At 41.7% G+C, this 13,656-nt stretch overlaps 1 protein-coding gene across 1 annotated transcript in view; it reads right to left on the minus strand.

Annotated features, from left to right (window-relative positions):
- The window catches only part of LOC140573784 (ephrin type-A receptor 7-like), a 173,925-nt gene that overhangs the window by 8,558 nt on the left and 151,711 nt on the right, over positions 1–13,656 (minus strand). Inside the window, exons 10-13 of the mRNA XM_072693346.1 lie at positions 10,256–10,381; positions 8,204–8,389; positions 2,628–2,689; positions 484–687 (exon numbers count right to left, since the gene is read on the minus strand). Coding sequence (XP_072549447.1) covers positions 484–687; positions 2,628–2,689; positions 8,204–8,389; positions 10,256–10,381 — 578 coding nt within the window. The remainder of the gene's footprint in view (positions 1–483; positions 688–2,627; positions 2,690–8,203; positions 8,390–10,255; positions 10,382–13,656) is intronic.

The following is a 13,656-nucleotide window of genomic DNA, read 5'->3' on the forward strand; positions in this document are numbered from 1 at the left end:
GAAGATTTACCCACAATTAGTTTTACGCCTTGTTTTACTGAAGGTAAAAGGCGGCAGAATCTTTACAGACATGGGAGCAGACAGCTGTTTTGGATGTGACTTAATTGGAAAAGGAGCTAGCCAGACTAAATATAGCCTCCAAACATGGTGTAGGTAGTGGTGGCTCAGCAGAAACTACTGCAATTGATGGCAGGGTTGTGGGTTTGATACTCGGGGTCAGCAAGCTGCCACTGTTGTGCTCTTGAGCAGGGCCCTTCACCCTCTCTGCTCCCCGGGCACCACAATGGCAATGGCTGCCTGCCGCTCCGGGCATGTGTGCTCACTGTCCACTGTGTGTGTTTCACTGGTGTCTATGAGTGTGTTGCCCCCCCCCCCCCCCTCCAAAAAAAAAAAATTCTCTGCTCATCATATAAATGTGTCAGGTTGATCAGGTTGGTTTTTGGGTTAGAACAATAAAGCATTTCCACAGTGTTGGTCACTCACCAGTGTGGTGTAGACCGCCTCGATCTTGTCCTCCTGCAGTGGTCTGAAACCGGACACTTTGCAGACCAGGCTGCTGTTGACCAGCACTTTGTGGGCGGCCAGGCGACGGTGAACAAAGCCCATCTCTGTCAGGTACTTCATCCCAGAGGCCACTCCGCTCAGCAGGTCCACCAGCTGGAGCACACTCAACTGACCTTCATGTTTCTGTACACACACACAGAAATACATGCATACACACACACACACACAGTTTAAAGTCTGACCTTTATTTAGTTACAAGAAAAGGCCAACAAAGTCTAAAGAGCCTCCAGAAAACAAAAGCACGATGAGCATACACTGAAGATGCTGACAAGAGTAGCACAGATGATTTCCTTGTGTATCCCAGAGAGAGAGGGAGAGAGGGAGAGAGAGAGAGAGACAGAGGGAGAGAGGGAGAGAGAGAGAGAGAGAGACAGAGGGAGAGAGGGAGAGAGGGATAGAGGGAGAGAGAGAGAGAGAGAGAGAGAGAGACAGAGGGAGAGAGGGAGAGAGAGAGAGAGAGACAGAGGGAGAGAGGGAGAGAGAGAGAGAGAGAGACAGAGGGAGAGAGGGAGAGAGAGAGAGAGAGAGACAGAGGGAGAGAGAGAGAGAGAGAGAGAGAGAGAGAGAGACAGAGGGAGAGAGGGAGAGAGGGAGAGAGGGAGAGAGAGAGAGAGAGAGAAGGGATGAGCTGAGGCAAAATAATGACTTAGAAAAGTAAAAGCAACAGAACATTAAATATGAAGAAAATAAACAAAGGAGGAGGAAGGCAAAGACCGGATGAAAGGAGGAGGCGGTGGAAGAGAGTTAAAGCCCTGCTGTAACTGAGAGAACTGCAGCACTGAAAGGGGCAAAATACTTAATTAAATGTCTACATCAGAGCATGCAGCATTTAAAACACAGTCACATGACCCAGTTCTCATCTACTACATGATCACACACACACACACACACACACACACACACACACACTACGATAAAAGAGCTCATTATCTGGGCAGTGGGATATTGGAATACTAATAGAATAAATAATAATAATATTCCTACAGAAAGTCGTGGTTATATATATATATATATATATATATATATATATATATATATATATATATATATATATATATATATATATATTTCCTTATATTTATTTATATATATATATATTATATAAATATATATAAATATATATTTTATAGCAGGTACTGAATCGTTTCTAGCCGATACTAAATCATGTCTAGTACACAAAGAACTATTTCTAGGAGGTACTGAATAATTTATACTAGACACAATTTATTGCAGATACTAAATCACCTATGCTACAAACTGAATCATATATACTATATACTGAATCATTTTTAGTAGATACCACATCATTTACTCTATATACTGAATCATTTATACAACATACCACAATTTATTGTACATACTGAATCATTTATACTAGATACAGAATCATTTATATTACACACTGAATAATTTATATTACATACTGAATCATTTATATTAAAACAGTGAATAATTTATATTAGATATTAATAAAAAGAGATTAAACAGGAGGGGGTGCAACTTTTTTTTTACTGTATTGATGTTTACCTGCATCTGTGATTATTTGATTAAATAATCACCTAATCATGTGATCAGGAGCCTAAGACCTAAAACCATATTGTACATAATATACATAATCTAATCATAAGGAAAACACACACACACACACACACACACACACACACACACACACACACACACACACACACACACTACAGTTCACCATATTTAGCTTTTTGGAGGAATGCCCCAGCATGACAACATATATAGATATTTAAAAAGCTTATGAAAAACAATAACTACAATATTTTCAAATAAAATATAAACAAAACAAAATAAAAAACGTCACAATAAGCCAACAATTATTCAGCTACATGTTACTATACACCGGTCGCTGCAGTTTACACGTCTTTTCTTTTTTTAAGACATGCAGTGTCTCAGTACAAGTACTGTCGATACCCATGAATGACTCAAAAATGTATCGTGCAGTAATTCATTACCATAGCGCAAAGACATCGCCATATCGCCCAGCCCTTACGTAAACGGTAAACAGGAAGAAACCTCATTAGTATGCGGATACTAACCCGGAGGAAAGAATCCAGGGCGCCGTTGGCCATGCACTCCACCACGATCATCATAGTGCTACCTGCAGGAAGACAAACAAAGAGGGCAGGTGTCAAATGGTGTGTGTGTGTGTGTGTATGTGTGTGTGTGGTAATGAAGGCCCCCGGCTGCCTGGTGAATCACAAGCTCAACCTCTCATACTGAGAGCAAACACCAAGAGACCCGTACAGCTCCTGCCAATGACTCACACCCCCGCTCCGGTTCACATGCCCCCCGCCACCCGCAGCCTGGCCGTCTGCATGAGAGCACCACAATCAACAGAGACATCCAGAGCCGCACAATCCTAAAACCTCTGAGAGGAGCCCATATCCAGAGCGCTCCTCACTTCCTTCTGAACCCCAGCAACCAGTTTCCTGCTCACACAATCAGACCAGCGCTCAATTAGAGCGCCCCCCTGCCGGGCTCTCAGATCCGGCTCTGCGCTGGAGGTAAACAGGTGAGGGAAGCTGAGGGATGGAGATATGAAGAGATGGGAGGGGGGGGGGGGTGTAGACGACAGGAAGGAGGAGAGTCATTTGCAGATGGAGGATGAGAAGACGAGGACAGATTAGAGACAGTAGCATGGCCCGCTGTGTCTGGAGAACCAATTACCCCACCCTGCACATCTGCTCAGTGACTACGTACCGAGACACCTGTGAACACACACACACACACACACTCTCTCTCTCTCTTTCCATCACTTTTCCTCCTTCTCTCTATAATTCTATTCACTGTCAGCTCAGTTCTACTGGGTCTGGATCAGGGTCTGGGTGGGTTCTATAATGTGCAGGACTGAACTGGTCCCAGATGTTCACACAAACAATAGCAAGGCGGGGCATGACCGTGTGTATTAGCAGTGTTTATTGCAGTAGTGTGAAAACAGGACTATTGTTATGGATGGGGCTCTGAGTTCAGCCAATTACAGAAGCCCATTTACTCTCCAATTACAATTATTACTGCCAGACTGTAAAAACTACTCCCACTGCAGATTCATACTGGATTAATCTCTTAATTATTACTGCACACTGCAGATTCATACCGCATATAAACCACTGCATATGAATTCCTGCCAGACTGTAAAAACTACGGACTGCAGATTCATAGTGGATTAAAATCACTCCACAATTATTACTGCCAAACTGCAAAAACCACACCCACTAGAGATTCATACTGGGTTAAATGAACCCAAATTATTACTGCATGACTGTAAAAGCTACATACTGCAGGTATGTACACATACTGGATTAGAATCTCTACACAAGTATTACTATCAGACCGAAATAAACTACTCTACAAATTCATACTGGATTAGAATTTATACACAATTATTACTGTCAGACCGAAAGAAACTACTCTACAAATACATACTGGATTAAAATTTATACACAATTATTACTGTCAGACCGAAAGAAACTACTCTACAAATACATACTGGATTAAAATTTATACACAATTATTACTGTCAGACTGAAAGAAACCACAACAGTTGTGGATTGATTCCAATCCAGTATGAATTTGTAGTATGTGGTTTCTTTCAGTCTGACAGTAATAACTGTGTATAGATTCTAATCCAGTATGAATTTGTAGTATGTGTTATCTTTTGGTCTGATAGTAATAATTGTGTATAGATTCTAATCCAGTATGAATTTGTAGAATGTAGTTTCTTTTAGTCTGACAGTAATAACTGTGTATAGATTCTAATCCAGTATGAATTTGTAGTATGTGTTTTCTTTTGGTCTGATAGTAATAATTGTGTATAGATTCTAATCCAGTATGAATTTGTAGTATGTGTTTTCTTTTGGTCTGATAGTAATAATTGTGTATAGATTCTAATCCACTATGAATTTGTAGAATGTAGTTTTTCTGATAGTAATAATTGTGGAGGGGTTCCATTCCAGTATGAATTTGTAGTGTGTGGTTTCTTTCTTTCAGTCTGATAGTAATAACTGTATTGTAATAACAGTATGAATTTTTAAAGTCAGGCCGAAAGAAACCACACACTGGAATTCTGGCATCACTCCACACTCATTACTGTCAGATTAAAAGAACTTCTAGAACAGATTTATCTTGGGTAAAAATTGTTGTAGATTAAGATACTGTAGATTCATACTGGAATTCTTACCATCAGCCTGTAATAACTATACACACTGTAATCCAGTATGGATCTGCAAAGACTCCCTAATTATTACATCAAACTGCAAAAGCTAAATAGAATGCAGAGTCATACTGGATTAAAATCAAGTACCGCTTTGACTAATCCAACTTAAACAGGACGTCTGCACATTTCACATGGCCTTCAAAACGAAATCTAAACCATGGGAGCATCTCAATTAGTTCACATGACCCTTCTCTCTCTCTCTCTCTCTTTCTGTTTCTCTCTCTCTTACACACACACACATTAATTTCTCTCATCTGACCATCTAAAATCAATACCCAGTCCCATTCATTTAAATGCATCAGGAGTCAGTTAGCATGGGGAAAGGTGGTGAGGTGCTGTTAGGAGACCCGAGCGTGATGGATCACATCTATCTCTGCACAGAGACATCACATCACGTCCCCCCATCCATCTTTCATCTGAAAATACACACGGCCCCAGACTAATATCAGCCGTAATATCACTTTTCAATTCATTTCAACTGGTGGCTCGAACAAAGGCTCACGCCGGCGAGAGCAAGCAAGCAAAGGAGGGGGTGGAGGGGTGGGGGTGGTTAGGTAGGAGCGAGATGGACAGAGAGAGAGAGAGAGAGAGAGAGACAGAGTTCAATTAAAGATATAGATGTGATCCATCTCTCTCCTGCTGTTTCAATGGATTAGATATTTCTGCTGCAGCTCATTGGCCGGCTCTAATCAGGCTCTTCATTGTAGCCCCTTTTGCTTTGTTTTCCCCCAGCCGGTCACCTCAGAGATAGGGCTGATATGTTGATGCAGATAACACCCACACTCATCAGCCTTCTCTGCTTTCACCTTGCAGGATGAATCCGCCGGAATCATCCGTCCACTTTTCTTTCCTTTGTGTTCAGCCGTTCTCCCGTCCCAAACATCCGCCTCCTTTGTCTAGAAGAATCATGCAGGATCATCCATCCCTCCCTCCCTCCTTCCTAATCTCTCCTCCTTCCTTTCTCATCACAGGCATGTCCCATCCATCCCCCTTTCTCTCTTTTCCCACATATTCATTATATGTTGTCTCCTGTGTGGAAAGAGTACGCCGAGTACCTTTCTTTTTCAGCCCAGTATTAACACATCACTGTTTGTTACCCCCGTAATTTTCTCCTTTCGCGCTACCTGCCAGACGGGCGTCCGCTCCATCATTCTCCTCCATCTATTTCAGCAGAAACGCACACATCTGTCCATCCCGCTCATCTGTTATTTCCCCTTTGTCTGAATAGACGCTCCATGCTTTATCCTCTCTGTTCTCCTTTCCCTCCAGTCTTTTCTCTTTTCTTCATATCTCCTTACTGGGGCCGCTACGCCAAGCCAATTAGCTGTTGAGGACGTTGACTGAGGAGTCAATGTATCGTTTATTTAGAATGAAATGAGCTCTAGACTTCTCTACAGGGCTCCAGACTGGTTCTAGGAATGTTAAAACAGGAAACAACCAGAATATTGTTAAAAATAAAAACTGAAGTAACTGAGGTAACTACAGCATCATCTCCACCAGCACTACGTAATTCCACCATCACCAATTATTGTATTGTAATTGCAGAACGAGGGGGATTTTAGCTTGGAATCAGTTTGAAATCACAGCTCAAGAGTTTGGAAGTACTGGTAAAATGCTCGGAATCACAGTTTAACATTTCGGCTTCATCTTTCTAAAGCTTTGAATCCTATTTGAAGCACCGTTCAGGAGTTTAGAATACCAGTTTCAAAACTTGTTAGTCAGCGTTAGTCAAAAGCATGAAATCCATTCAAGATTTTGGAATCCGTTCTTTTTGGAATCAAACACTCTGAATCACTGTTCCACAGTTTAGAATCACTATTCAGTAGCTTAAAATCACGACTCCTCAGTTCAAAAGTCTGGAATCACTGGAATCCAAGAGTTGCTGTTCTAGAGTCTGGAATCAATGTTCTAGAGTCTGTAATCACTGTTCCCAGGCTAGAATTCACCATTGAAGAACCTGGAATCACTGTTCAAGAGTCTGGAATCACTGTTCCCAGGCTAGAATTCACCATTGAAGAACCTGGAATCACAGTTCTAGAGTCTGGAATCACTGTTCAAGAGTCTGGAATCACTGTCCCCAGGCTAGAATTCACCATTGAAGAACCTGGAATCACAGTTCTAGAGTCTGGAATCACAGTTCTAGAGTCTGGAATCACTGTTTCCAGGCTAGAAATCACCATTGAAGAACCTGGAATCACAGTTCTAGTCTGGAATCACTGTCCCCAGGCTAGAATTCACCATTGAAGAACCTGGAATCACAGTTCTAGAGTCTGGAATCACTGTTCTCAGGCTAGAATTCACCACTGAAGAACCTGGAATCACAGTTCTAGTGTCTGGAATCACAGTTCTAGAGTCTGGAATCACTGTTCCCAGGCTAGAATTCACCACTGAAGAACCTGAAATCACAGTTCTAGAGTCTGGAATCACTGTTCCCAGGCTAGAATTCACCATTGAAGAACCTGGAATCACAGTTCTAGAGTCTGGAATCACAGTTCCAGAGTCTGGAATCACAGTTCTAGAGTCTGGAATCACTGTTCCCAGGCTAGAATTCACCACTGAAGAACCTGAAATCACAGTTCTAGAGTCTGGAATCACTGTTCCCAGGCTAGAATTCACCACTGAAGAACCTGAAATCACAGTTCTAGAGTCTGGAATCACTGTTCCCAGGCTAGAATTCACCATTGAAGAACCTGGAATCACAGTTCAAAAGATCTGAAACACTGTCACACTGTCCAAACCTTGAACCCATCATTCAGAAGCTCTGGTTAAGAGTGTAGAAGCACCGCTTGAGTTTCCTGAACATTAAACTGATCTGGTTGCAGAAAAGAGTTCTGCAGAAGTTCACGTGTTTCAAATAATCAACAGGACTCTATAATAGTGCACTAAGCTGTAAAAGATAAAGTCTCAAAACACCTCCAGAATAATGAACAGAGCTGTAGATGATTCCATAATGACCCGGAACGCTGTAGAACATCAGGAATCGAGCTATAATTAATATCTAGCACTGCATTTCAAAAGTGATCAAATTGTCACAATAACTAGAAACAGTTACAGTATACACGTTTCATAAAATGTAAAAATATTGGATGAGCGTCTAAATCTAGTTTATAATTGTAAATTTACATATTACTACACATAAAACACCAAAATTATTAATGCAGCAAAAGATTCCCCAATGTTTTAATGGTAGTGTACATTAATTGCTTACTACGACTGCACAGACAAGTACAGCACCAAAAACCAGTCGTAGAGTCCCTTTGCAGCCCAATCCATACTTATTTGATGACATAATTATTCTTATTAATTATTGATAACAGTTTATTTGACAACAGTTGTAACTGTTTCAGGCTTATTCCTTATCCTTAATCCTTAATCTCCCGTCCCTCTCTCCCTGCTCACCTCTAGTGATGACTCCCTCCAGACGGACGATGTTGGCGTGGTCGAACTGGCCCAGGATTCCAGCCTCAGACAGGAAGGAGCGCCGCTGCTTGTCCGAGCACCCGGCCCGCAGCGTCTTGATGGCCACTGGCAGCTCCCGCTTGCTGGGCAGCTTTAGACAGCCGCGACACACTTCCCCAAAGTCTCCTACAGAGGGCGAAATCGAGCGAGAGAGAGCGCCATCAGTAACGGACCGGAAACAACATGGAACCCTTCGTAAAAATGAGGAAGACCATATTCAAGGTCGCCTGCGAGTTAAAGATCTGAGGAGGGCCTCATTTTAGAGTTAAATTACATGTAAGCAGGGCAATGCCAGTGTTCTCAGTCTGTATACACACACACACACACACACACACACACACATCAATAAAACTGGCCTAGCATGAAAAAAATGGAGATCGAAATTGACTGCTGAATAAAGAATGACCCTAATGAAACCAGGGTGGGACCCACACCTCAAAGACAGAAGCTTTCCCAATCGATCCCACGTGGGAATCATGACATATGCCTACAGCTAAACGGTTGGAGCTCCGCAAAAAGCACAGGTTTGCAAAACGTCCTGATTGAGGCCTAAGTGGTGGAAATCAATCACTCCAAAAGGCCTGATCAGGGACAAGGAGGAATGAGTATGGTGGTATACTACCACTTTTATACCTTTTGAAAGGGGGGCTTTATCAGACACTGATCTAATAGCTTACTTGTTTAACAAACAACTTCAAAATGAATGATCTTTATAGGACTCTTCACATTTCCAGGTTCTCACTTCCGTCGGTTTCTGTTAGCAGGTAATTTGACCCTTCGTTTGCTGTGTACCTCAGTGCCGCGACTCTAAACTAACTCTAAAATGGCCATACCTGGGTTTTCAAGCATTTCCGACCAAGCACATGCTAAGATCTAAATGGATCCAGGCAGTCCAAAGGGTAGAGGGTCCCAATGAGCCAGTGTTCATGCTCAGGGGTGGGGCTGTATCCTACTGTAGACCAGACTGACAGTCTAACGTTGGAGCTTGATGTCAGCCCAATATTGATATTGACGGATATGTGACTGATTTCCAACCAAAATTTAACATCTGTCTAACATTGGAGCTTGATGTCAGCCCAATATTGATATTAACGGATATGTGACTGATTTCCAACCAAAACTCAACATCTGTCTAACGTTGGAGCTTGATGTCAGCCCAATATTGATATTGATGGATATGTGACTGATTTCCCACCAAAACTCAACATCTGTCTTACATTGGAGCTTAATATCAGCCCAATATTGATATTGATAAATATGTAACTTTTGATTTAACAAAATCAAGAATCTCTAAAATGTTTCATTTTCAACAGAGATTCAACATCTGACTGACGTTATGGTGCAGCGGTCATTGGAACTCTAGTATGATGCTACGCTGGCTATTGCTGCTCGTATAATAATATTAGGTCAGTGGCTCTCAAACTAGTCCTGAGGGACTCCCAGACAGTTCACATTTTTCTGTCCTTGTGTGATGAGAGCTGGGTTGGGGTAAGAGTCTGTCTGAGGGTCCTTGAGGACTGATTTGAGAGCCACTTCATTAGAGTATGTGTGGCTACTGTTATCACATGACCTACTTTACATCAGTTCTATTAGATTTAAGTTTTTTGGAAATTAGCAGGTCTAGCCCGAAACTGATACTGGGTGTCGCATTGTTGCACTGTCCAAAACTATGATATTTTGGGGAAATTATGTTACATCGTCTATATGTCTAATATTTTTCAATGTGAGCAATTCTGTTTGTAGCTCTCCCTAGCACTAGCAATGCTCCCATCACACAGGATAAGGGCTTAACACACGTCTCCCCCAATACACGCTAGCCAGCCACCGCCTCTTTTAGAACTGCCGTCAACGTGGCATCGCTGGGCAGGCCTTGGACAAGCCTCCTAACTCTACATTCACCTACCTCCGTTCATTCATTCACATGCAGTTCAGTCTGGAAAAGAGAGTCAGCCGAATTCCGTCAATGTTAATAAATGGGAGAACAGTTTTTACCGGTATGAACGATCCTCTCGATCTTGACGCTGGAGTTGTCGAGCTCCTTTGCGAAGGCATGGACGGCTTGCAGCAGGTCCTCACACGTCTCAGGGTCAATGTACGTCCTTCTGGTCGGAATCTTGACTGGAGGAAACAATCAAGGCTTTCAGTTTGACTCCAAGATAAACTTGTATGAATGTAGAGTGTGATCACTGCTCCAACACTCCGGGTCTGACGGGTCTAATGAGCTGAATCAGGTGTTATGAGTAGGAGCTCTAGCTCATTTAGTGGTGAGGTAGAGGTTTTTTTCTGTTGACTCTACCATGAAGATCACGCATGAAGCAGAGCAGTGCAGCACTCCAGAGCAGTCTAGCAACCCTACGAGCAGTTCTCTCTGAAAGTTCTCTTAGTTTTCTACATTTTCCCAAGTAAATCAGTGGTAACATTTGACTTACAATTCCATTAAAGATATGAAAAATAAAAAAGAAATTGAGTTTCTTCATTTCGAGTTTTTATGAGTAACAATTGAGTTTGATATTTTAAATGTTTAACTAGTAAGAATTAAGTTAGAGATCTTCATTTTGAGTTTTAACAAGTAGAAAATTGAGTTAGAGATCAATTTTAAGTTCTTACTAGCAACAACGGAGTTGATCAATAAAATATCTAACTCTCTAACTCAATTCTAACTCAATTTGTATTAGTAAAAATTCAAATGAACATCTTTAACTCAAGTCTACCTCAAGTTTTCATAGTTATAACTCAAATTAAAATGAATTTGATATTTTAGATTTGAGTTTTAACTAGTAGAAATTAGGTTAGAGATCTTCATTTTGAGTTTTTACAAGTAACAATTGAGTTTGATATTTTAAATTTGAGTTTTAACTAGTAAGAATTAAGTTAGAGATCTTCATTTGAGTTTTAACTCGTAGAAAATTTAGTTGGAGATCATAATTTTGAGTTCTTACTAGTAACAACCGAGTTGCTAAATAAAATATCTAACACTCTAACTCAATTCTAACTCAATTTTTATAAGTAAAAATTCAAATGAACATCTGTAACTTAAGCCTACCTGAAGTTTTAAAAGTTAAAACTTTTTGAAATTTGATATTATATTTTGATATTTTGTGTTTTTACCAATAAGAATTAAGTTAGAGATCTTTATTTGAGTTTTTACACGTAACAATTGAGTTTGATATTTTAAATTTGAGTTTTAACTAGTAAGAATTAAGTTAGAGATCTTCATTTTGAGTTTTTACTAATACGAACTGAGTAAGATTTTTTTTTTTACATTTTACTAGTAGTAATTGAGTAAGAGACCTTAAATCTGAGTTATTACTGGTGAAAGCTGAATTACAGCTTTTATTGCTGGTGGCATTTTCGGCTGAAACAGCTTGCCATACGTTTACTATGTCAGCGACATCCGACGGGTTTCCTTAAGGCACATTCTCTAGGTTGGCTGCTAAGAATACCATCTGCTGCTCTTCCGGAGCAGTGGTCATTCATTCACTGCAAGGTTAAGAGGGGTCACATGTCCGAGAGGAAGTAAGGGAGAGCAGAGATGCGTGTCTGAAATGCGCTTTACAAGTTAGCATCGACCCGTGTCACACCAAGGCCTTACCTTCACTGTCTCATAACAGCTTATTGATCCTGACCTCGCATAGACACACACACACACACACACACACACACACACACACACACACACACACACACTCATACACTTAAACCAGACTTCAGTCACGAAGCAAATTAAGATTTCTTGATTGTGTCTAAAGACGGCAGTGGATCGAAGGCTTCTGCTGGAATGGGTCTGCTGTAGGACACACTGCTTATTCTGCCATTAGTGCTGGCTTTGGGACCTGGTCACAGTTCCTAGCGCTGATTAACTCAGACTTCAACTACACACACACACACACACACACACACACACACACACACACACACACACACACACACACACACACACGCTTTGCTGTTAAAGTGAGAACGCATGCTATATGGACAAAAGTATTGGGACACATGCACCTGCTAGATTTTGGAGCACTGTAGATGCTGTACTTTGACATCAAGCAGGTCCCTGTGGTGAGAGCTACCTGTAGATCCTGCCTTGACATTTTAGGACTTGTGGTCTCTGGTTTAGGGCTGAACTTGCTAAGACTGCCTGATCTGGTCACGCTGGCAGTTCTCTACTTTTGATGAAATGATCTAGCGGACAGTAAAACGTCTGATTTCTGATTGTTCTAAAATCTTTTTAAACCCCTGTCCAGACTCCTCTGCATCTACAACCTTCTTCCTGAAGGCCTCAGAGAGCTCTCTGGATCTGGCCATGGTGATCTGATCTTCACCACTCACTTCAACCATCAATCCAGAGCAGATCAGACTAAACGTCTGAGGTTTAAATAAGACCTCAGACTCCTCCAGAATAATCCTCTCCAACCATGTTCTGATCATCTGCAGCTGGTGGAGAAAGAGGCTTAGTTAAACTACAGTCAGTGGTCAGCCTACTGTACATACAGATGTTCTACTGATGGCTTTAGATCTATAAGAAACACACACACACACACACACACACACACACACTCTCTCTCTCTCTCTCTCAATTGCATCATAACCTTAACACAAACATGACGACAGATGGTGGAAACACTGTTCAAACACTAGCATTTCCTTCATTTCTAAAAGCCCCCCCTCCCAACACACACACACACACACACACACACACACACTAAGTAGTGAGCCTTGTAATGAGTGATCTAATAGCGAGGTCTTCAGGCTGATCCCTGCGAGTGTGTTTCTAGGTCACCCAAAAATATGCTTCAGCAGCACGAAGCCCCGGACACGCGAGAGCACTGTTTCTGAAGGAGAGTCGCCGAACAGATGGACGAGCAAATCTCTCAAATAAAGAGCAGAGAGAGAGAGAGAGAGAGGGGGGGGGGGGCTCAAAGCACGCAGAGCTACTGTAGCCCAGAGGGTACACATGTTTGTGAGAGAGAATACATGAGGAAGAAATAAGAGAAAAGAAAGTGAGAGAGAGAGAGAGAGAGAGAGAGAGAGAGAGAGAGAGAGAGAGAGAGGGAGATAGACAGACAGAGTGCAAGAGAGAGTAAGAGAGTGAGCAAATGGGACAGAGAGAGAGAGAGAGACAGACGGGGTAGACAGAGATAGAGATATATGTATGCATGCAACAGAGCGAGAGGAGAGAGAGACAGAGAGAGAGACAGTAGAACAGAGTGTGGGTTATAAAGTGCAGTGTGTGTGTGTGTGTGTGTGTGTGTGTGTGTGTGTATATATATACATACAGACAGAGAGCAAGCTCTACTGTATCATAGCCTATAATACAGAAAGACAAGCCGGCAGCTGATTGGTCGCTTTTCATATTAATATTAATATTGGGCGCTGTGTGTTTGTGTGTTTGTGTC

Source organism: Salminus brasiliensis, chromosome 12 (genome assembly GCF_030463535.1).
Source record: "Salminus brasiliensis chromosome 12, fSalBra1.hap2, whole genome shotgun sequence".
NCBI lineage: Eukaryota > Metazoa > Chordata > Actinopteri > Characiformes > Bryconidae > Salminus > Salminus brasiliensis.